Genomic DNA, 24,843 nt, shown 5'->3' with positions numbered 1-24,843 from the left:
CTTTTCTTACCCCTTAGGCATTACTGGTTCCCTTCCCATTTTCCTCTACACCCTGCGCTAACACGACTTTTATTTTATACCATCACTGTAAGGCACAAGCAGGAACCCCACTGGCTCCAAAGTTCTCAATAACTTTTTTAAAAGGTCCTAAAATTCATCTGTTGCCAGCTTATAAAAGAGAAAAGATATACAGCTTTTAAAGTTACAAGACTTCTAAGATCATCGACCAACTAGTTCTATGGCGCCAGAGGCAACAGAAAGACACACAAGAGTTCTGGGCTTTAACCAAGCCAGGGCTCCCACTTTAAAGATAAAGGAGAAAAAAAAAAAAAAGTATTTTGAACTGTGGGAAGAGCCTGGCCAAATGACTCAGCAACAAAGGCAAACAGAGATGAGCTGTCTGCTCCCCATCCTACCCTACCCCTCTTGTTAGATATTTCTAGCTCAAGGTTCAGGCTAAAAACCAGCCTCTTCTGGCATTTATTTCCTACTTGCTTGTTCAAAATCACCAGCAGAATTATTCTGAATGAAGCCATTAGAAATATTTCCCTCTTATCTCCATGATGAAGCTACAGCTCTGTCCTCTGAGCGAACGGATCTAACGAGACAACGGGTCTTTGGACAGTCAGTCTCTAAACCCAGGACGTCAGCCACCGACTCCTTCATGTAATTGTTCCTGTGGCAGTGGCTTGTTACACCTTGTAAATGCCAGGAGGTTCAACTCCGAATACAATATGCACCTGCACTGTGTCCAAACTAACCTGGGGAATGGGAAAACAAGCGTCTTGAAAGGCACTTGGAGCTACACCCACTGATGCCGGGCAGTTTTTTATTTCTGCAGGGGACAAGTCTTAAGTCAAGAGAGAAAAAAGCAATGGTGCTTCAAGGGGAAACAAGTCCCCCACATGACCAGGACAAAAGAATGAGAAAGCCAATGGAAAAGGAAAAAGAAGTGGGAGGAGGTAAAGGGTGAACGGAAGTAATACTTCACTGGAAAATGGGGTTCCCTGCATGAAAATGACTGTTGTCTGCCAGATAAGGGCAAAATTGACATCCAGTAGCAAAAATCTGAGATGAGAGCTGGTTCACAAGCAAGATACAGCTTTCACTACTAGAACTAAAATTTGATTTGAAGCAGGCACAGTCCAGGGACCTCGGTATCTTTCCTTAGCCAGCTCCATATCTTACTTCTGACCAACAGCTTCCCCCTTCAGTGTGGCAGGGCTTTTTTTACTGTTTATTTTAAGATCTTACTGTAGCGCTGGTCACCAAAGAGCTGCCATGGAGGCCTGAACAGATGTTGGGTGTATTTGCATCCTTGGCCATGCTATATTAAGGTTGTTCTTGAAAGAATTTAGTGGAGTTCATCAACAAAATCAAGTGAACACACACATGCAGAGTTTATCTTCAGAACCTTCACATCTGTGCTTCATTCCTGCCTCCTGCATTTACAAGGTTAACAGGACTTGTGAGTGCTTATGGGAATGCAAATTAATTACCCTGACTACGTAACCACATCTTCCTTCTAATGCAATACAGGCTATCAAGGAGCCCTGTGAGGCCACTCAATTCTTTTGTTACAAGGCTTCGCTGCAGATGTTGCCCAGAGGCAATGAAATCTCCATGAGCCTGTCAGGCCCAGAATAATCAAAGCCTCAAAATATAAAATGCTGTGTTCAGCTCCAATTGAAATTTTCCTCCAGCAAGTTCCAAAGACTTTTAAAGACCAGACACTGGAACTTGTAGGAGACAGCCCAGTGATAGGAATAAAACATGCTTTGCCAAGATTTTGATTCATCCGCTACCAGAATTAGTGCTTGCATGTATCCTTCTTACATCCAGAAGCCTTCTAAAGCAACAGGGAGCAGCTTTGTCTTGCTCCTTTCTTTCATCTTTCACCAGTTTAGTTGCATGGGCAGTTTTACCGGTTAATCCCAAGCCTGCTTGGTTCACCACAATCACATGGAAAATTTCTGCCCATTTTGCAGCTTGTAGTTTCTTCTTGCAGCTCCTCAGTGATTGCCTCATTACCAGAGATTATGTTTATGGTTCCACATTTCTGAATCTCAAAAAACATTTTAGCCGAAGACAAAGGCCTCCCAAGATATTTTTTTTCTCTAACCATTCTCTAGCTCTCATTAGGATTTAAGCCTGATCACAATTTCAGGTCCTCCTGTTGTTCTCAAACTACTCCCAGAGGAAAAGAAGTCTTCTGGAATCTAATTCCCTACAGGTTAAATATGAAAAATAATGTTCTGGATATGCAGCTGAACTGAGCTTGCACTTCCAAGAAAACTATGGTCTGTGCCTGTCCCAGTAGAGCCCCAGGGCTTATGGTCTTGCACACTTACACAGGTCAGGTTCAACAAGACATACAAGTAACTCTAACCTACAGGTTGGAGTATATCATCATTAAAATATATAACTAAACTTTAAATATATGCTTAACTTATTCTATCCTCTTCCCTTTCTCCAGAAAAACAATACAGTATGGCTTTTTCCAAGGAACTAAGTAGAAAGGCAATTTACACTGATCTAGAATAAAACAGATGGGACTCAGGGTAGCAAACAGTTACCTCGTGCTGTTTAACATTATGAATTCCTAGGAACTACACCAGTATTAATCATACAAAAATAGGAGTGTATGCAGATTTAGATTATAACAACACTCTTGAGGATATAGTTTCAACTCTGTTAGTATGAGGACTAAGAACTGACTGACTACATCACATGTGTTCGATGCCTTTGCTGTATAGAAAGCAGAGGCATTTCCTCTCTGTCTTGCACCACTTACAAAAACAACATCCACCATTTTGGGTTAGATGAAAATGGACTACTAAATCTTTTTCTACCACATATTAGGAAGATCCTGTACGGTATTTTCAGTGGTACTTAAAAATCCATCTAATTCACACTGAACAGGAGGTATCCACAGAAATGGAGCAACACCTCAGAAGGAAACAGGAATACAATGCTACACTATCTCTAGATTGCCTCAGTGCTGGAGTCACCAAAGGAAATTGGGTCAGTATTATTGGAAATTCTCAACATCTCTCCTCAGGAGGGAGAGCTGCCAGGTTTTCTTAAGAAAGTGTCAGTATTGCCTATATTCAGAAAGTTTCTTTCTGACACTGACCATCTGGTAAATTATCATCCTGCATCAAGATTTCCTTCAGCACTTAAGAAAATGAAGAAGTTTGAGAGGGAAGATTCTTCCTCTAGTAACATGTTGCCTCAGATTTCCTTGTGTTTTGTCAATCTGGGTCACATCAATCTGTGGCTCTAACAGTCTATACTGAAACATGTTTTCATTGCTTAACATTCACATGAAGCTTAAGTGGTGTGGCTCTACATAGAGTTTATATAAGCATCCCAGTCATCTGGCTGACCCGTCCCAGCTATAAGATGCTGACTTACCTGTGGTGGGAGCTTCTCTGCCCACAGCCTCACGAGACACTTCGGAGGATTACATCCCTTCCTCTAGATGCATTTGGGTTTTCATCATGATCTGCCTTCTCTTCCCTTTGTTAGCTGCTTGTAATATACTTAATACTTGACGTGGAGGTACAGGCTGCAGTGCCAGCAAGTTGTTTCTCTCGTTCTTGCAACTCCATTGGTTTGGGCATCTTCCTGATGAAAGCAGCTGGGACTAAAGCTTGTTATGACAGTATTTTTGAAAAAAGAGAGAAGGGATTTGGTGCACTGCAGACAGCAACTTGAAGGTTTTTCTTTCACATTACAACTACTTACATTTTTGCTTCCAGTCGAAGGCAGAGTTTGCTGCAGCACTTGCTTTTAATCCTATAAATCTTAGCTCTAAAACTGACAGCAGGCACAGTTCAAGTCTTGGACAAGCCCTTTACTTGCCCTTGCACAACCCAAGAGATGTAAATAGTCTTTCGGGAACCATCTGAAAATGGATGACATTTTTGTTTGGGTCAGTTCTCCCTCTTGGTGATAGTCTGTTATTATCAACATATCCCTATGTGAAAGTGATTTTATCTCTGATTTTCACCATTTTAGGTGGCATTTCCATATCAAAGTACTTCCCCTTTCCTCAGAACTTTAAAAACATATTTACGAGTCCATCTGTCCTACAGTAAACGCAAGGTCTGACTCAGCAGAACACTGAGGTTTTGCTTAATGTGCTTTGCCGTACAGTGAAGGACTTCTGGGCATGCTTAACTTTCAGCATATGTTTATGTGCTCTGAAGAGCTGATGAGTTTTTACATGGGACCAATCTGCCCGGTTCATCTCTTACTAAACTGAATTCTACAGAAATCTTCACTGTTATCTCCCAGTGCCACACTTCACCTTCTCTGCATAGACACACATTCAAGGCAGACACTGGAGACCACAGCTGCACCATGTAAAAGGAAATCAAGTGCTAATGGCACAGATTGTGGAGATATACAAAATGAAAACAATTGCAAGAGTAGTCAAATGCTAATGGCTTCACCCACACTGGCATTTGTAGAAAACTCTTCTTTACAATGGCTATGTAAAATTCAACCATAATCACAAAAATGGAAATATTAATTGCAATTCCCTAGGAAACAGAGGGAAAATGAGGAATCTTGTTAGCTTGACTATTAGAATCTAGTAGTTAGCCAATTGCAAGGGAGAAAAAAAAAATTGTGTCATTCCTTGCTGAAAGTGAATTACAAAGAGAGTTATAAATCCTCCAATAAGGTATATGATTCATATACCCCTGAATGATCCTATGCTATTAGCCACTTCAACCAACTGGATATTTGCAGATATTTATGCTTGATTTATTCCCTTCCTTTCCTCTAAAATACTGATACCTCAGTCACAGTAAAAACTACAAGGAAAACCAAAAGCATTCTCCCCTCTTTGGGATGCAACCAGGAGTATCATGCGTGATGAAACACACACAAACATCAGGCTCTGATTAAAGTAAACAGATAATGAGGGACGCCTCCACAACCGCATCTACACTACAGATTCAACTGAGGCGGAAAGCAAGCCAGTCCTTCAAACCAAGCTGGAGTTCACTGATGGCTAAAGCCAGTCCAAGCAAATAGGACACAAGGCACAGCAACATCTCCATTACAGGCACACGGAGGGCTTAAGTCTGTTTCTTGCTCTGTGTTAACTGGCAATCAACACGCTGCAGACACAGCAGGACCTCAGGTCTAACTGCCTATAATATGGCAGCTTCAAGAGTCTCAGCACAGACCATCCCTGCTCAATACGCTTGATGATCAATGGGCAAGGTAAAAAGACAGCTGATGTGAGTGAAAAGCAGACAAATCCAGGTCAGTATGACAGCTGGTGGTGCAGCTGGACTGTTTGCCTGGCTTCTGGGGAAAGGTCTTACAAGAAAAAAAAAAGGAAAACTTTTGAGAGACCAGTAGAGATACCTTTTATGAAAACGTAATTATCAAGTGCAAGCCTGGGGGATGGAGAGAAAGGAGAAAGAGTATAAGTGCTTTCTAATCTCCATGTCGAGTTTGAAGCCAAGCACTCTTGCTCTTAGAAAAGGGTGTCACTTCAGCTTTCTTCAAATAATGCAGATTCTAAAGCCCAAGGCAGGCATCTCTTGCAGGCCCGTGAACCCTATTTTGTACTGCAAAAGAACCATTTCCTCAGATCTCTACACATCGTGTTTTAGAAACCCTAGGAAAAAGCTTTCCACAGATGATATTGTCCAGGGTACCTGCCTGAAGAAAGGTACCCGACATCCTCTTTACAGATTACATGCAATAGCTCAGCCTGCAGATGCACAAGCCATACAGCCACAGGACTTAAAGTGACCATGCTCCGCTTAGCGAGGGCAGAAGTTTTAGGTCTTGGTTCAACTAACAGGTTCCACTACATCCACATACAGCACAGTTTGAGTATCTGTATCAGTGAAAATACGAGGAACTTAAGCAATTTGAATGCTCAACACTGAGCATTCATTTTCTGCACTAGCAATGTCAGTAGAAAGACGACAATGTGCAAGGTTACATTCAGTCTAAAGGATATTGTGTAATCAGTTTACATACCAAGTGTAATTAAAAAGCAAGTGACATTTTAGATCAGTTTATGCCAAGCATTGATGAAAACAGCATAAATTCTTCAGTGCCAAAGCCAGTGGATAACAAAGGGTTTCCTTGGTACACATATAATTTACTTTAGAAATAAGAGATTTCAAAGAAGATGATTTCGTTACCTCTGAGCATTTACAATGGGCTTTTGCAACAGCATTCAAGGCTGCTACTCATTCCCATGGTTTGGGCTGGAAATGGAAACGGAGGGACCTAATGGAATAACACTGTGCACATTCCCAAACTCCAGCAGGCCAAGGGCCAGACAATGCCAATGCAAATACAGATGCAAAACGAACAACCTGATTAAACAAAAAGGAGGAGGATTAATTCCATCCTGGGTCACAAATTTCCAGTATCCCTTCTTTTTTCCTGAATACTTATTAAACCACTGGGGCCACCGAACACTTAAAAATGAGATCCTAAGATATATAGCAAGATTTTAACTGCGACTGTCCAACAAATGCATTAGATTCACCCACTGTGTCAAAAGGCAATCTCCTGAGAACCTAATCGAGGAAATGGGAAAACTGGATTTCAGATGAATGTAACAGTGTCAAATGTTAACGATTGTCAGTGACCTACTGTTTGACATTGTCCTTGCTTGGAACAACTTCATCACTTAATTTAAATGCTATTTATTAGCCTCAGCAGTGCTTGCAGAAACCAAAGTGTGGTAGTATCTACAGTCCACCAAAAACTTCGTTTTTCCACCGACCCTAACTATCCTGCAGGCCTACTTGCTATTCAGCACGTACAGCTCCCCTTGCAGGGGTTCTAGTGGAACACATCTCTGACCTGAAACCACCAAGTCTTCCATTGTTTGCTGGATACACGCTTCGGGCCAAGTTTGGTCAACAGAAAACATATTTTCTCTGTCACAGTATCAGAGAGGTAGAACAAAATAAGACTGAACTTGAAAGCAGAATCTGTAGTATACCTCAAGCACATCGGACCCAAGAGAAGTAGTTATTCACTGCCCCTTTAGTCTTTGGCCACAACATTTAATCTGTTTTTAAGTACTGGCCATCCTCATAGTTGAGAACTGAGGTGCCTTTGCTGGCAAATTGGATCGTGCATATCCACCTAAAGAGAATCCTAAAGGCATGAGTCTCCTAAAAGGAAAGAGAAAAAGAAATATCTTTCTAGGTCAACCACTGCAACAAGGATACAAAGGAAAGGAGTGAGCTCTATTTAACCTGAGGGGAAGGTGGGAAGCCACAGCACCAGCAGCAAGATGCTGCTGCACCTCTGTTCTCCAGCGCCTACTGAGCTTAGGCAGGCACCACCACACTAACTGGAGCTTTTATTTACATTTTAAATCATTGCATAGGGGATGCATGACATTATTTTATGGCAGAAATGCCAGTAACATCGAGACATTATCACTCCTGTCCTGAACGGAATTTCTGCAACGAGAAAGATCTACTCAGAACAGCCAACTATTGACCTTAACTTAAATAAGAGCGAACACAGGTGAAAGCTTCAGTATCCATATCCCTGTTAAATGCTCTCATCACCAGGTTCTTGACTGCTCAAAAGGGGGATTTTGACTTTGACAGAGGCTGGGAAGGTGGAGGTAACTTCAAGCTATTCTGAGCTGTCACTACTGGAACTATGAAACACGACAGGTAGCCCATAATGCCATGTGTGACAGCAGCTGCATTTACATGCTGAAATGTTCAGGAAACATTCACAAAGGGAGGTACTTTTGGTTGGAAAAAGCTGTTTCACATCATGCACTAACTCATTTATGGCAGCAGTAGTTATGTGAAAATATATTAACAAAATAAAGCCTGTGCATTTTTTTGTAAAAAAACTCAGTAGTCTACCCAGGCACTAATGAAACCTGACAGCTTTTTCAGAACAACTTCTTCCAAAATTAAAAGCCTTCTGTAATGGAACAAAAAAGTTTTTCCGTGCCTGTCCATGAACTCTGCACTTTTGGAGGTATTTCAGGCTGCTGGAAGGCATTTAAAAGTGGGTATTAGGCACACAAAAATCAAGGATTTCCTCTGCTATTTGACATCCCTTGTCTAAGAGAAGAGAGGACAAGAATAAATTAGAATATTGGGCTAAATACATGACTTTTAGCTTTCAGTGAAAGCTAATATCCAGTTTCCATATCTAGTTATTTCTGCTTTAGACCCCTGGTTTTACTAAATATGACAGCAAAAGGAAACCTGATAGGGTTTTGTGACCACAGAAGGGTGATTTTTAATTTTTTTTTTTTTTTTTGGAACAGAAATGGAGAAAAAACTCAGTAACTTATTTTAGGGATGAAGAGCTTCTTTTTGAATCCCAGATGATCTCACTACTCACATATAACTGACTCTTCATTAGTTCTGCAATATCAATTGATAGGACAGAAGGGGAAAGCAGCATTCACAGGTCCTATTTCACTGATTTGCTTTTATGACTTTAAATAATTCATTCTATTTCTCGAGTTTCTTCTTGTACAAGACAGATGGAAGCCAGTATTGCCTACATTACAAAGGTGCCAGGAAAATAAATTAATTTTTAAGGTGCTCTAAGGACTTAGGAGAGAAAGTTATGAATTCCAGAAGGATCATTCACTCTGAATGACAGTATCTTAAGAATTTTATAATAGTAAATGATGCATTTTTGGAGCATTATCAGTTTCATTGACATTTAGAACATACCAAATCAGAGATTTTTTTTTTTTTCTTCTGGATTTCTGCTTTGTTCTAACAGGAAAACCGCATTAGATCGCTACAGCCTTGAGAAGGCAGGTTTCACTCACATCCTCAACGCAGCCCATGGTCAGCGGAACGTGGACACAGGACCAGAATATTACCACGACATGACTGTGGAGTACCATGGAGTGGAAGCAGATGATCTCCCCACTTTCGAGCTCAGCCAGTTCTTTTATTCAGCTTCTAAATTCATTGATAATGCGCTTCAGGATGAAAGAAGTAAGGAGGGTGCTGAAAATAGTTAAAACCAGTATTTACTCCATCTGATTATAAGCATAGTTCCATGGCATTCAACCTTGTGGGAATGAAAAGTAGTCCAATACAGTTTAACAAAGAATATAAAACCAGTAGCAGCAAACTAGTTTAACAGAAGGTAGTGAGGTAACTAAGACCGTTCTCACTGCAGACCTAGTTCCAGCCCAACAGCCCCTTACCAAGCACGTTGATCAAGTCCACATCACAGTTTGCATTATGGTCTCCTGTTTGATAGAGGTTTTTTGTTGCTTTGACTCCTTCATGAACATAGACACAACTGGACACTGCATGAATTGGCTGTCTTTTCCTCAAGTTAGTGAATCCTATTAAGATTCAATGAATATTGGTTGCATAGCAGTGAGAATGGAACACCAGTGCCCTGCAGAGATTCCAGGCTGTCACTCCACAGCTTCATGCTCTGCAGAGTTAGATTCACTCTACAAACACAAAAAACACCTTCCTACCTGGCCATGAGATCTGCCCCAAGCTATAAGATTTCTCTCTCTGCCATCTTCCAAGCAGCAGGAAACCAAAACAACTCTGACAGCAGAGATCTAGAAACATTTCGTTAAAGCCTTTGTAATTTCTCAGCTTGATTACTACAATTCATTATTTGCTGACGTCCAGCAGCGTTCCATCAGAAAGCTTTACACTGACGTCAAGTGCTGCAGCCTAGGCCTCACACTGGCTTTCAATATTACTCCTACTCCTCCCCCCCAAATGCCCTTTTAAATTTTTTTTTATTTAAAAAAAAAAAAAAAAAAAAAATCTCTCTCTCTACAGGATACTTTACCAGACCAGCTGAGAAACTTAAAGACTTTCCTGCTGACCTAACAAAGATGTTAGTATCAGAGGGTCACATATCAAGTTTCTAGCCTTGTGTCAGCTTCTGTTCTTGGCTGTTTAGCTCAGCCATCGCCAGCTACTACCTGGCTTGCCCCCAGTAGCCAGCCAGGTCTTTACAATTTTACCCTTTCAGCAAGTAACAGTCTACAGCAACAGTCCTTATCCTTGTTCAGGAGAAAGTCTTGAAAGCAGGTCAGTTTTAAAAATCAAAGTCCTAATAGCGGGGGAAACTGCTTCAGGAGCTTACTGGCTTGTGAAGAAAGGCGCTGCCTTTGGGAAGGATGGATAACTACCACACACCTGTGTCTAGCCAGGGCTGGAGGCCAGAGGTCAGTGTCAGACTGGAGCAGCTGAAACAAGACATGCAGACTGCCTCACTGCCATCGCCCTCCTGTTCCCGTAAGACCTTTGGCTCCTGCGCTGAGGTAAAGAAACAAGCATAAGGGAAGCAGCAAAGGGTAGAAAAAAAATCCCCTTGGATCCCAGTATCTATTGGGACAGGGAAGGGAGCATTAACCTTTTTGTTTCAAAAGCGCATCACAGTCCAGAAAGTTCTGAAACAGTGTCACATAGCAGTCCAGCACTGAAACACAAGACCAAATCACTGAGAGACTGGATTAACTTCTACACAACAAAAAAACCCTGCACTTAAGTAGATACTACCAACTCCAACAATTTCTGTAGCTGTGCACTGCCTGCCACATTCCCATGATTTTTAGACAAGACAGGTAGGATCTTTTCTGATAGAGACCAATAAAATAAAGAATTCCTGTAATACTAATGAAGAAAGAGAGCAAGCTCTTAACTTTCTTATGAGGCAATAGTACTCTAAACGTGCATCTCCTATCCCAGCCTATGTATTAAGGCACATACGCATGGCCCACAGAGACTGAGGTTGAATGCATTACAACAGCTTTCTAATGCACATTCACGTAACAGAATGACTCCAGAATCCAAACTAAAGTGTAGACTGTTGTCCCTTACACTTGCAGGAGAAAAGACTAGAGACAAGTAACTCTCTTCCAACAACATAAATGCATTATTTATGAATGCACATGCAGTGTAGAAAGGTACTATGTAATTCAAGTGCCTAATGAGAGGACTATTTGTGTGCATCTTCCTGACAAATAGCATCCAGACTCTTAGGCAGGATTTAATAGTAAGTAACCAAGTACTTATCTCTAGCAGTAAGAACATGGGACTTCAGTATACAATGCTAAATACATCTGATCAGTAACATCATTACACTCATTTTCTACTTCGCGTTAGAACTGAGCAAATGCAAAGAGAGAGAAAAGGGGAAAAAGAAAAAAAGTTTTGACTTTTGTGGCCAGAATGTACATATTAATGAATTTGCTTTGGCTGTATCACATTGTTTGGGGTGCGACCTTCAGCCAGCCAAGTGACCAAAATCATTGTAACATATGTCTTCATACAATGCTTTTTGCTGGCAAGCTGCTCAATAGTCAATGCTGTTGAAACAACTTGTAACGCAAATGAAGCTGCCTCTCTCTTTCTGAAACAGGGCAGGAAGCTTGGCAACTTGGATGCTGCAGAAACACAGCCCTAATGCAGTAATTCTGATTTAACCTTCAAAATCTTTGTGATAATGAAGAAACTCTGTAATCAGAGCAGTATTTACAGACTTAAAGCATGGGCATATAGACCTAACAACAGGGAAAGGAGCTCAGTTAAGAGCAAGTTCTAGAGGCAAACTCTAACCATTCACAATTACGCATGCTATCATTCAGCTGTGCATAAAGATTTCCCAAAACGTGCAATTCAGATCATAGGACAGCTTAAAAATTTATACCAGTGAGGCCTGATTAACCTGAAAGAAATACATTATTTTAAGAGGTTTTTAAGTTCCTTTCTATGCTACAGATTCCATACTCAGTCCCTTGGTGTCTTAGCTCCTCAGAATGTACAGTAGAAGGGAATAAGCATTTTATTTTCATGTGAGGATGTCATGGGAAAAAATACACTAAAGACTGAGATGATAAAAGCAATGTGAGAACAAACATGAGACAAAGACCCAAGGCATTTGACCAAAGACACATCAACATTCATCACTGCATCTGACTCTGGAAAGGGAGTGCTACATCTAGACAGATTTTCAGGAAACACAAGCCCAAGTCAAGTGAGCAAAACAGTTCAGGGACCTGTCACCACCCCGCAGACCTCTGGCTCTATGCACTGCTACCGCATAAGCAGCCACACGCGGAAGGGTGCAAGTGGTCAGAAGCAAAGACTGCAAGAGCAGACTCCCTTTTGGGGAAAGGGGGCTCAGACTGGTCCTTATGTCAGAACCAAAGAGACTACGGAACCGTACAGGAGGAATGCGGACCTGTGTTTTGCTCTATCAGGCAGTCAGATCTTGAGTGTGCACACACAGGAAAGGACAGACTTCATTTTCATACAACCAGGAGGCATTTCAGAAAATTGTACAGCCTTTTTTTTTTGCCTTTGTTAACACAATATAAACCTGTACATTTTCTCCTAGATTCTTTGCATTTGCCACCCACACAAAGCAAAACCTTTCTTCACCTCAACAGCAACCCATTTACAAGACAGGAAGCTCTACAGAGAAGCATGAAGGGCTGAACAAATAAGTGTTTTTATCCATTTCAAATATTTACAGCAATAATAGAAAGGATTATCATTTTCTAGGACAGGAAGAGGCACTTTTAGTTATCAGAGAGACTGGAATTTTGCCAAGATGCCACCAAGACTATCTGCTGGGATTAGAATGCAGACTGTAACCATTAATCCTCTAGCGTTGGCAGTTCTTGATGCATCCATTACACAGCAATGCTACTTGTGCCAAGACATTCTCTTGTGCCTGGAAGCAAAGGAGTTAATCGGCAGGAGTCATGGCTTTGCACCCAACACTTCTCACTAGGCATAGCTGACAGAGAAACTATTATTGGCCATGATAGGATTTTTTTTCCCTGTGGCAATTCAGCTTAGCAGGGTGTTAAGCGTGCTCCAAATCTACTTCCTTCAGCAGTTCAACCCTTTGTGAGACCCCCTCAAGGGCTTTGAATCGTTTTTGGAAATCTTTTGAAGTGTTTCAAAACCTGTCAATCAGACCTGAACACATTTACCCTTCTCTTCCTCCACCTCCCCCAGACACAGCAAAGGGGGAAGGTGCCACTCTGGCTTACACCCTTGCTAGTACCTGAAGCCAAGGACTTTCTGCCTCTGAAGACCAAAGTGAAACCAAGCTAAATCTTGAGACATTTACTCAGAGATAAAACTATCACAAGAGACTCTGCATTCAAATTATATGAGACAGGCCACTACTGCAACATGATCATATAAACCAGAAAAGTGGCAGTGGAGGAACGTTACTTTTATTCAACATCATAGGGTAAGGGTGACTAGCCAGAGATTTCCGAAGCAGCTTTTCTACAGTTTAAGAGGTGGTTTCTTTCTAACCCCCTGGTTATATGCCTATCAACTTCTACAGTTCTCCTTATCCTCTGTCCTCAACATATGACTGAACCTTAAAAAAGCCTTGTTAGCTGTTTTACAAATTAAGTTATTTGGGCATAAAGTGATGCAATCTAGATCTTGAAGGACATTATTATCAAAATGACAACAAAAATCAAGTTCAGTTAGCCTTTGTGCCCAGGTGATATAACTAAGAAATGCACCTTCATGCCTTACCATTTATCCTCATGGAAGGATGGTTCAACAGCCTCCCGCACCCTTGTGCTTCCATCATTATGTCCAAACACAGAATTACATACATGCTGCTTGTGAGGCTTGCAAGCTTAGGCTGCAGCGGGGCTTGCTATGTTATTTAATGCAAGGTTGCAGCCCCCAGGCCTTCTCTGCAGTCTTCGTTCACAAATAAATTCGAAGATACTTTGCATAGGATTAAATGGGTAATCTCCAACGTAGATGGTGTTCAGTTAAGACAGTAAGATTTACAACCTCAGTTTCCCCACCTGTAAAAAGATGGGCCTTAGAAAAATGCTGGTAAGGGCAGTCAAACCACCAAACAGAGCAGGGGCGCTACAGAAAACTTCACTGTCAAAAAAAGAAATTACTCGGTGTCATCTCTGCACCATCTCTGTTTCCACAGACAAGGTTCTGGTTCACTGTGCTATGGGTCGCAGCCGCTCAGCCACGTTGGTCTTGGCTTACCTGATGATTTACAAGAACATGACAGTAGTGGATGCCATTGAGCAAGTATCAAGACACCGATGCATCTTGCCAAACCGGGGCTTCCTGAAGCAGCTGAGAGAACTGGACATAGCGTTGGCACTGCAGAGGAGGAACACCAAAAACAGCCTACCATCTGATGACGACGGGAACAGCACCACAATCTAGTAGTGTTCCTGGCAGAGTTATGCTACTGGAAAAGAAACTCCATAAAAGGAGGAGAGAAGGTGTAGTTAATTACACAGTCGCAAGGATCATTTGTTATTTGGAAGGAAAACCAAAGTCATTTCAAATGCTGTCAAGATGAGAAAGAAGGGAAGCCAAATCTAAACCCCACCTTCTTAGAATACTCCAGCCTTAGCAGAATTATTTGTTACATCAACAGATAAATTTTACCCTGTGTAAAAAAGCTCTTACAGCACAAAAGCAGGCACAACTTAAAGAAAACCCTTTTCTAGCCAGTTACTCCCCAAATCCTGATTCTAATCCAAGCACATGGCCTTTACAAGGGTGATCCAAGGCTTTCCTGAAGAAATTTTGCAGGAAAAACACCAAGATGCTAGCAGCACAGATGAATTTTTAAGTTTAGTCCCAGGGTCTGACGGATTTTGAGGGAATCTGCCTTTTGTGCTGTTTCCTGACATCTCCATTTCTTCTTCCACAGTCATGACCTAGGGCAGCACAGTGTTCAGAGCGCCTCCAGATGAGGATCAGCTACCCAGTCTTCACAGTGGTCTTTGCGGCAGACCATGCAAACTAGAAACAAAGCAATATCCTTGAGAAGGTCAGATACATAAGCAGATAACGAACAATGCAAGCAGATACATACATGTGACATTTTGGGAGTTTCAGTTTTAACTTGCTTTACCTAAATGCTTCAACTGCCCGAGTTTTAAAGGGTCCGACACGTAGAGTATCCAAGTCAATTTACTAGTCCACAAAAAACACCTCAGAAAAAACTGTGTTGTGACTCGTTCTCCTGCACTTGGAAAAACTAACAGCTAGAACGATAAACAAGAAAAATAGGATGTCTTTTACACCGCTAAGAGAAGTTCAATACTGAACCTGTGCAGCCCCAATAGCCCCCTAAATAACCATGGATTATAAGTAGTTCTAATGAGATTTTGGTTTTGATTAAAAAGGCAAGAGACACAGGTGAAGCCTTTAAGAAAAAACCTGACTAACCAGGAGAAAGCTGCTGCTGTGCTTCCAGACGCCAGTGTATGTATTTACCACTATTAGATGTTTCCTCCTATTTCAGCTTTAGTCACCTTAATACGTTGTTATGCTCCAATACAGCTGATGATAATTTTTATTTGTTGACAGAAGTAGTCCAAATACACAAATTAGGATACTGGACCTACTTTTCTGCCTAAACTTATTCAATTTACTCTATTTGATACAAATTATCAGTAACCCTGTTACCACGCACTGAGAGTTTTGCCACCTCAACAATATTTGATATTCTTAAAATATCCCGTAGGAGGAACACAATTAAGCCACGTTCACCTTTCTTTTGCATCTGCAAAATGTCATAACCCTCCCCAATGGAACTGTAACTAATTCAGTGTCTCAGGTAAGAACTATTTACTGCCTTAGTGCCTGAGAGGAACAACATAGCTACTGAGATCACTGAGTTCTCGTGATCTTTACCAGCTGACAAAGACTTTCTAACTTTGGTGCAAGATAGACTGTAGAAGTCTTGGATACTTTAAGAAAAGAACACAGGGCAGAAGTGTGCCACTGACAACTGCGAGTATACACTACAAACCAGAGTTGAGCACAATTTTAAGCCATTTTTTGTAGATGTTAACAGCTCTTTAAAGGCTTAGCATCACTAGTGTGAAGGCTTTCCCATTTCTCCACTTATTTTGGGGGTCCAAAACCCAGTAAATCATTCATGTCCAAAGAGTAACTGTAGCCAAGGCTGCAAACACCCACAATGCAATGCTTTTGACTTATCATTTGTATTTATCTGTATAACGAATACTCTACCTTCAAATTCTCAGACACAGCAGAACAGAATAAACACAACTAGACTATTGTTAAAAAAAATTAGACATCACAATGTGAACAATATTCATGACAGAGATACACAAACTTTGGAACTTAGAGCAAACTAATTATGTTTACACCTGGATGAGAGAAAAAAACCCCAAACACAACAGGATATTCAAAGGAAGTCATTTGGCACTTCAAAAATAAAACAAGCAGTCACAATATGGGTTTAAAGAGTAAAAAAATTCTTGGACAGGGTCCCTCAGCCCTTTCCATCTAGTTCCACAGACCTTTAAATGCAGCTTTTCAGAGCCCCTGTCTACTGCAATTTAATTCACAACCCAGACATGCAGGTGTTCTCCCAGCCTTGTGTCTGACAAACCTGCCTTTCGGACACATGGCCTCACTCTTCCATTTACCCTGATGGAGAAAGCTGAACTTTGCCACCTCTATGGCAGCAGTGTGTTTCTCAGCATTAGCCTTACAGACAGGAATTCTGTACCAAATGATAGGCTAAAATACAACAAATACCTTCCAGGATTTCCCTCAGTCAAGTTACAGGTCATTTTCTTTCTTGTATCTTTCATGATAGCTTGATAACTGCTGTAACTCAAAGAGAACTTGTAGCTGACTTACACGCAGAACTTTATTTGAACAAGGTTTACTGGGGCCTGGAGATGGGTATTTCTTCTGCATTCTGAGACTTGTGCAAATACAGTGGAAAAATTTTAATTTCCTGAGGTCCAGCTGCTTTTGGTGGAGACTGACAGAGCTTTCAAACAGCAGCCTCCCAACTACTGATAGAAAGCAAAATACTAGAACTCTCAGTGGTTCCCATTTGTTTTGTCCTACATAGCAGATCAGGAAACTGGGACATGGCAACACTGACATAGCAATAGAAGAATGTATCGACAATTTCCAAAGGACAGGATTCCAAGCTACTCAGAAACTAGGAGCTGCTGTCCTTGCATGGAGACAAAAAATAGCACAAAACTGAATTCTCAAGAAGTAAATCAATAGAACCCCATATTACAGTGTTTCTACACATTCTACTTGAAAGCCTTAAACGTGGCCTAATTAAGCTTAATTATTTTTATTTAATAGATGGAGGAAAAAATACTCAGAATTTCAATTACTAAACTGAAGTTATGATAAAGCCAAAACTGTAATCCTTTTATCTTCTTACAAGATAGAACTCCACAAAGCTCAAAACAACAACTTCTGATCAATGCATACCTCAGACCTTCACTATGGAAGAGCTGACCTAGATGACTATATAGGTCATAAACAATGCTAGAAATACATAGTTTTAATACAGAGAATTATTAAAAGGCAAGAGGAAGAAAATCAGTGACACGTCACTACATTGTCACAGCGACAACTTTGGTCAGTTTTTGCTTGCTGCCCAAGGTGTCAGTCTCTGCAGAGCAGGCTGGATCAGGATCACTCTCAGCACTACAGATAGTTGCCAGGCCCATTCTATTTACCACGCTATATAAAAATTGCATTTGCTTCAATCAGCTATCCTGCCTGATGGACAAATGAAACAGCTTATAAAACTAAAACTCACAGTGATCGAACATGAAAGATCTGCATGTTTAAAAGTGCTCTGTTTCTATCACACAGCTTCTCACAAAGTTAGTAAAAAATGCGTTGTATTTTGTCCACTACTAGGAGATCAAGTAGCCAGAGTGTGACAACACATACCATTCCTGTCTTTGCTAAACAGCTACAGTGCAGCTTTCAGGAGTACTGTCATGCAGCAGCCTCCAGATGCAGGTTCTGCTCCAGAGAGAAGTATCTTCCCTAGAACCAGGTCTTACCTAAAGCACTCTGCTGGTACAGCTATGCCAGTTAAACAACTCTGAAGGAAACATACTTATTTACTTCCCAGCCTTTTCCAAACCATCTCCCAGAAACCATTAGACTAAATCAGAAAAAGTAAAAATTCTGTAACATGCAGCTTCCACAAAATAGGCAACCCTTGCAAGGCGTTAACTAGTTAACTAACAAGTGTTGGCAGCACCGACTTCAGCTACAAGCCAGGTCTGCAAGCAATGTACACGTATAATGAGGCAAGCTTATCTCCTTGCAAATCACTAGTGGTATGAAGTATCCCATTTGTCAAACCAAAGACAAAGATTGCATGGGCAGGGAAACCTCCTGCATTTCACAAGAACCATCTATTGCAAGTCTGTGAAGAATTCTTCTGGGACACTGAAAGAGGTAATTCTCAGATGCTATGGTACTAGAGCACAGTCAAAACTGACACTGCAGTAGGCACACAATATATAGAACAGGTAGATCTGTCAAGGAAAAGACAGCTGCCTTATAAAACAGAAAATTCAGTGCAGTAATGCAATTCACAGCTGAACAATCACTATGGAAAAAGATGTAGGAGAGTAATTTGTCCTCCCGAAGGGAATTCAGTTCTGAAATAAAAAAAAAATATTGGAAACTTGTCTGTTGTGCACACACAGTACATCATTTTCCACCCAAGTTTTAATCCATATATTGCAAATATAGAATTTCAGAAATATGCTGGAGTTTGAATGCTCTGTTTTAGGTCAGCACATACTGAAATGGCAAGAAGGTCTGATTTGCCTGTATGTTACAGGCTCGGAAACCCAAAACTAAACAGCAGTGGATAAAGACACAGAACACAGTGCCACTATGAGACACAATTATTCAAAGATACAAGGTCCTAGTTTTACACACTCGAAGGCTGCACATTAACTGTGTTGAGTTCACCTTCCCTTTTCCTAAACCTAAAAGGTGACGGCGACTTTGTGAAGACAAACACACACACAGTTTAAGTACTGTGAATACTCTTTGCCTTCATAAAGCAAATTTGACAGTCTAAGTGCACGAACAAAGATCTTTGTTGTATTGTGCTCTTCTTATCAAGCATTCTGAACTCCTAAACCCCACTGTTACTCCAAATTACCATTTGACCAGCAATTTTAGCTCCCATTCAAATCCTGTATTTTTGACTGCTGCCCCATCATATTAAAATTGAACAGGTTATGCACATGAATTTGTAGTATCATTTTCTTGATTTGGCAACATCACACACTTCAAGGGTTTTATTTGAAGAAATACAAATTTCTCTGACTTTCGAGCATATAAAATACCACCTACAAAGCCGCTTTATATCCTGGAATGGGAACAGAGAATTTTCAATGAAAATGACCAGTCCTTTCACCTTAGCTAGCAACCTTCCTGCAGCATCAATAGGCTAGAGGGGGAATTCACTGGCAATATTCACATTAGAAGCATTTAAAAAAATCTTAGAAGAATTTTTTCCGGTGCAGATTCACACACACCCAATTTAAGTGTGGTCCACTCAAAAGCTCGGCACATAAGGAGCCTTGATTTTTACAGGACTTCTGTTGCTAGATTAGAAGTGTTCATATACGTGTGTATGTGTGCACACGTACACATGCATATACAGAGAACTTGGGAGGTTCAACACAAGATTTGCATCGTCTTGTAACCCGGTAAAAATGACAACGGAAGAGATTACAATTCTATGATTAAGATACAGTTCAAACATCATGTCTGTCACTATCATATAACCTTTTACATATATATTAACGTTTTCTATAAGAAAGAAGTTTCATACATTAAATACTGACAAGCTTGTAATGTATTAAATACATATTTATTCAATATTTTATTAAGATTATTAAAAAAAATAATCTTGGATACTCTTTATTTTCACAAGGTGTATGCAATTATGATGAGTAACCTACACTTAGGCTCTCACCACCTAATCCAAACCCCATCAACTTCAATGGGCTTTAGATCAAGCATGTGAGCACTGTAACAAACACTGTTTCAGGAGGTAATTCCCATGCAACATCAAACTATGACAAGACACAAGAGGCTAAAAATGGCTCATCATAATTTATTTCATGTTAAAATGTACAGCTTGGGGGGAGTGTTTTTTGCAGTTTTTATTTTTGTTTCTTGGGTGCTTTGTGTGGGGGGGATTTTTTTTTTTTTTAAGTGACTGACTAAAAAGATAACAGATAAATACAAGAGTGTCACTGGGTCCTATTTTTACATGTATCAAGCCTCTTCTGTTCGGCCCTTACAGTCACTCTGTACAGGTACAAAGGCTACAAAAAAGGAAGCAATATAAACAGACACAAATAACTTTTGCCTTTTTACATGCGATCTGTAAGCTTAGTTTGAGCTATTCACACGCTACTGCTCTATTTTTTCCCTTAAAAAATAACTCCAATATTTTATAAAGATAGAAAAATCTACAGATGGAATGAAAATGTAAAGTTAGAGGCATTTCCATAAAATAGCAACTTTACACCAAATCCACTACCTTTTTTTTAATCCTGCCAAGTATTTGGACATACATGAAAATGTTTGAAAACTTGACAAATAAACACTGAGATGTTTCAATCAACAAAAAAACATAACAGTATTTATAAAACAGAAAGCTGCCCTTTTTCCTACCCCAGCCCCAAAGTAACTGGTCACAAAAATGGAAAAGAGTCTCAACTTTACACTAAACATACAGCAATAAAACCCTTTGAACTAACCAAAATGTGAATAGCTTTTGCAGCTTTATTATTTTTTACAAGTTTTATAATTAACAAAAATATAGTTCTGTTTTATTTACCCCTCAAACTAGGGTAACCTAATCAAGGCAAAAAAATTAAGAAATGGCTTACTGTTAAGCACAACACTTGTACAGTACTACAAAATGCACTGTCACTAACAAAGACATTAGCGGCATGCGGAAGTGTCACCTTCAGAAACAAAATAATACAATAAAAGAACTGCTAAAAGGCATTTACATGTGGGGAAAGGAGAGAGAAAAAGCTCACGATCTAGTATGGTTTGATAGTTTTGGAGTCTATTTATCCACATTTTTAATGGGAGCAGGCACATAAAATGGCTCTGAACCATCAGCTGCTGTGTAATTGCAGTTCATAGAAAGAGTTCTTCCTTTCCAGAGAACTTCAAGCTCAATGAAATAAACAAAAAAATGGAAAACCACCTAACTCCACCCCCAAAGAAAAGAGAAGTTAAATCCCACAGAGTTTAAAACAAAACAAAATGAAACAAAAACCAAAACAAGAAGAAAAAAGAAAAACTTGTATAAGGCTTTCTGCTGCATACAGCTTTTAAATGGTGCCAACAAATGTTTTTGCATTCACACCAATTGCTGGTTTTGAAATCGTACTCTCCAAAAGATATTTGTGCAGATCAATCCATATGCCAGTTTGGTAGGCTGTCTCTCCAAAGGGCCTACCTTCTCATGTAGGATCCATTGAGAGACTGTTTGGACATGCCTGTATTCATGTAGCCATGATGCCCCGGAGGAGTGTACATCATGTTACCGTGTGGTGCTGTCTGCATTGGTTGCTGTGCGTATGGCTGAGTTCCCATCATCCCCATCTGCATCTGCATAGGGTACTGGGGTGTTTGATTCATATACCCATGATTACTGTGATATCCACTATTCATCATCGGCTGGGACATACTATAACCATTCATAGCATTAAGGGTATTCATATTCATGTTCACTGAATTGACATTGTAAGCTGGGGCTGGCATCAAATTTACACTCATGTTCATACCACGCTGCATTGTTAAGGTCCGCGTGGGCCCTTGCATGGCCACAGTCTGCGAAGTACGCCCATAGATTTGCGGTTGATGGGCTGCAGCAGCAGGTGGCAGAGGCGTGGATTTGGTTCTTACAGAAACATGACCTTTGCTGGCCATCTGAGTCTGCAGTCTTTGGGTGTGGGATATTCCAATATTTGATGAAGTCATGTTACGCTGCAAAAGGGGAGGTGGCAAATTCATGGGAGGAGGAGTAAGGTTGGGGGGAGGGGTCATGGTAGCCTGTGCTTGAGGTCCTCCAGGAACAGCATGTGGAGACTGAGAAAGCTGAACAAGCCCTGTATTACTCAAAGGGGTGGACAAAGAGGCACTGTTTGCATAGGAAGTTACAGCAGCTGAATGGCTGTAAGGCAAAGAATGATCCATAAGCGTGTTAGTTAACTGTTGCAGTTTGGCAAGGCTGAAGGTGGCAGATGGCTGTGAGTAATGCCCCGCTCCAAATTCACTCTGCCCCATTCTTTCATACAATCCAATGTTGGTATTGCCAGTCTCGGGGATTTCAGTTAACTGCATAGGTGGTGTAAAATTGGCAGCCATGCTGCACTGGGATAACTGTTGGTTGCTGCTGGGAGGCCTTTCAACAACGCAGCCTTGGGGAGATTTTACATTGCAAGTGGGAGGAGAGTTGATGTTTGTTTGTTGCATCATACTGCAGCTTCCATTAATGTTAGACATCTGCTGTGTCACTGCACAGCTACTCTGTGTTAGGTTACTAGATGTAAGGCTACTGTACGAGCAACTGTTTTGAGAAGAGTTGTTTCCACAGATACTACTGCCCATTGTAGAATCATAACTGCTTGGGTTTTCGTAGTTTTCCGTTGTGCTCTCAATGCTCCCCAAGTCACTAAACCCACTATCCACAACTTGTTGCGAATGATCAGAAACTGAGGGAACATCCATCATGGGGCTGGTCTCCATGTTCTGTAGAGACGGCACAGAAATGGCACTTTGATCTGGGCTGATCTGAGCGTAGCTGTTCTCTAAAGGAGCAACATTTGGACTGTTAACAGAACGAACTGACTGGCTGGGATGCGAGTGCACAGATGAAACTGGGCTACTGTGATCAGACTGCTGACAATCATCCAGTGTGGTCATTTGTGGACTTTGGTCATTATGGGCATAGTTTTGCAAACTTCTACAGGCCTCTTGAGTCTCTGCACAGTCCTGAAACGTATCTTCATGTTCACTTGCTTCTCGAGTTAGAGACTGCACTGCTTGAACCGTCTCTGAGTCAATCTCCATGGTCTCAGTACTCTCACTCTTGAAATTGGAATGTAATTCTTCATCAGCTTTTTGGTCCTGGTTGTTATCTGTATGATCATCATCAGATTCAGGCACTGGGTCTGAATCTGTAGCAAGTTCTTTCTGGTCAGTTTCACACTCATCAGTTGCAAGGTCAACCCCACAATCCATTAAGTCCTCTTGATTTGAATTACCATTTTGAACATTTACGTCTAAAAAAGATTGCTGTGTTTCCAGCATTTCTTTGAAAGCTTCACCAGGCAATTCCTCTTTCTCCACTTCTGTTGAACCCATGTGGCTATCGTCTTCATCATCTGCATCGTGATCCTCATTGTGAGAAGGTTCTTCATCCTCTTCCTCCTCCTCGTCCTGATCATCCAAATGCATGGACTCTTCTTTTTGCAGAAACACCTCATCTGCTTTGTCTTTTTCTCGATCTTTTGAATTTATTTCACCTTCTTCTACATTCCTTTCTTCTTCCCCAGCTTTCATATCATTTTCTTGTTTTTCAAAGGGTTCACAGGGTGGATGCAGAGGTTCAGGTTCTACCTCTTTTACCTCATCATCTGCTGGTGGCAATACTTCAACAGGCTCTTTAATCGCTTCCTCCATTACAGCAGGAACTGAGCAGGGCTTGTTGTCAGCTACCTCCTTTTGTTCCTCCACCAACACCTGATAGTCAGGCTCCATAGGAGTCTCAGGTGGAGTGTATAAATTAAGCTTAAAGCCAGGTTTTCTTTCTTTGCTTTGCCTCCATTTAGATGGACCACGCTTAACTCCTTTAGGCCAACCCTGCTTACTCTTTAAAGGTTCAAGATTGTCTTTAGTGCTTTCTTCCGATACAGCTGCATCCTCTGTATTATCTTTGGGAAGCAATAAAGAGAGAGAAAATAAAAGTCTTAGCTTGCACAAACTGATCAATATTTTCAAACATAAACCCAAAGTAATTTATAAACTCAAAATGTATTGAGAAACTCTGGAATAAGAGTTAAAGATCTCGGACCACAATAGAATGACATAATATCCACAGCTCTAAAATGCACAGATGTAGAGTTCTTGTTTGGTGGCCTTTTAAACAGTGACCACCGGAACCACCATTTATAAACTGGAAAACTCTTAGAGATTTAAATCACAAGACACGTAAACTAAAGCAAAAATTTTGTCCAAGTATTTGACTATTGACCTGTGTTTTTAGAATAGAGGTATGCCATCACTTTATATAGCCTGATCTAATGTATATTCATCTTTTTTGACAGTAATAACATGAGTGTGGAGTTTCCTGTTTGACCATTCTGGAGGACAAGCCACAGCAAACGTATAACCATGCTTTACTACCAACACTGAAAAAAAAGTGGTTCATTCTAGTAACTTCTCATGGGCAGTATATCATGACACAGCTCACAATACATGACAAAAACCAAAACATAATTGAAAATAAAGACAGAGCGCATCAGAGCACTAAATCTATTGACTACAAAAAAAACCTTACCCAAACACATTCACTTCTCTCTCCCCAGATACCACTTACAGATACACCACAAAAAAGGAGAATTCTCAGGATATACCATGCTGCACTTAGGAGTGTAATGGCTTCAGCGATACTCCTTTGCCAAGTTCTGCCTCTCACTGTAGCGTTATAACACTCCTACAGTCAATTCATGTGATGACATGGTCCACAAAAACAGTCTAGTTAAAGCAGTGCAAACCTGACCACTGGGACATAGCTGGAACACTCTGAATCTGCTACTACTGGTTTGATTCATTTCTGTGGAGAAGCAGGAAAAAGTGGTAATATCCTAATTACCTGTGCACTGGTTTGTAACAGCACCAACATTCGTAAGCATGATTGCTCTAGTCGCACAAAAACTGTTTAAAATAGAAATCAGTGCATGATTCCTCAACT

At 40.7% G+C, this 24,843-nt stretch overlaps 2 protein-coding genes across 6 annotated transcripts in view; one reads left to right on the top strand and one right to left on the bottom strand.

Annotated features, from left to right (window-relative positions):
* Window positions 1-18,585, top strand: part of DUSP29 (dual specificity phosphatase 29) — a 28,166-nt gene extending 9,581 nt beyond the window's left edge. Inside the window, exons 3-4 of the mRNA XM_065639020.1 lie at window positions 8,773-8,993; window positions 13,969-18,585. Coding sequence (XP_065495092.1) covers window positions 8,773-8,993; window positions 13,969-14,216 — 469 coding nt within the window. The 3' untranslated portion in view covers window positions 14,217-18,585. The remainder of the gene's footprint in view (window positions 1-8,772; window positions 8,994-13,968) is intronic.
* Window positions 18,586-19,763: 1,178 nt separating this feature from the next.
* Window positions 19,764-24,843, bottom strand: part of KAT6B (lysine acetyltransferase 6B) — a 110,561-nt gene continuing 105,481 nt past the window's right edge. For all 5 annotated transcript variants that reach the window (XM_065639016.1, XM_065639014.1, XM_065639017.1 and 2 more), the window contains exon 17: window positions 19,764-23,803. In XM_065639016.1, coding sequence (XP_065495088.1) covers window positions 21,321-23,803 — 2,483 coding nt within the window. In that variant the 3' untranslated portion in view covers window positions 19,764-21,320. The remainder of the gene's footprint in view (window positions 23,804-24,843) is intronic.

This window comes from Caloenas nicobarica, chromosome 7 (assembly GCF_036013445.1).
Source record: "Caloenas nicobarica isolate bCalNic1 chromosome 7, bCalNic1.hap1, whole genome shotgun sequence".
NCBI classification, from domain to species: domain Eukaryota; kingdom Metazoa; phylum Chordata; class Aves; order Columbiformes; family Columbidae; genus Caloenas; species Caloenas nicobarica.
Note: the sequence above shows the minus strand (reverse complement) of the source record. Positions and strands in the feature narration are given on the sequence as shown.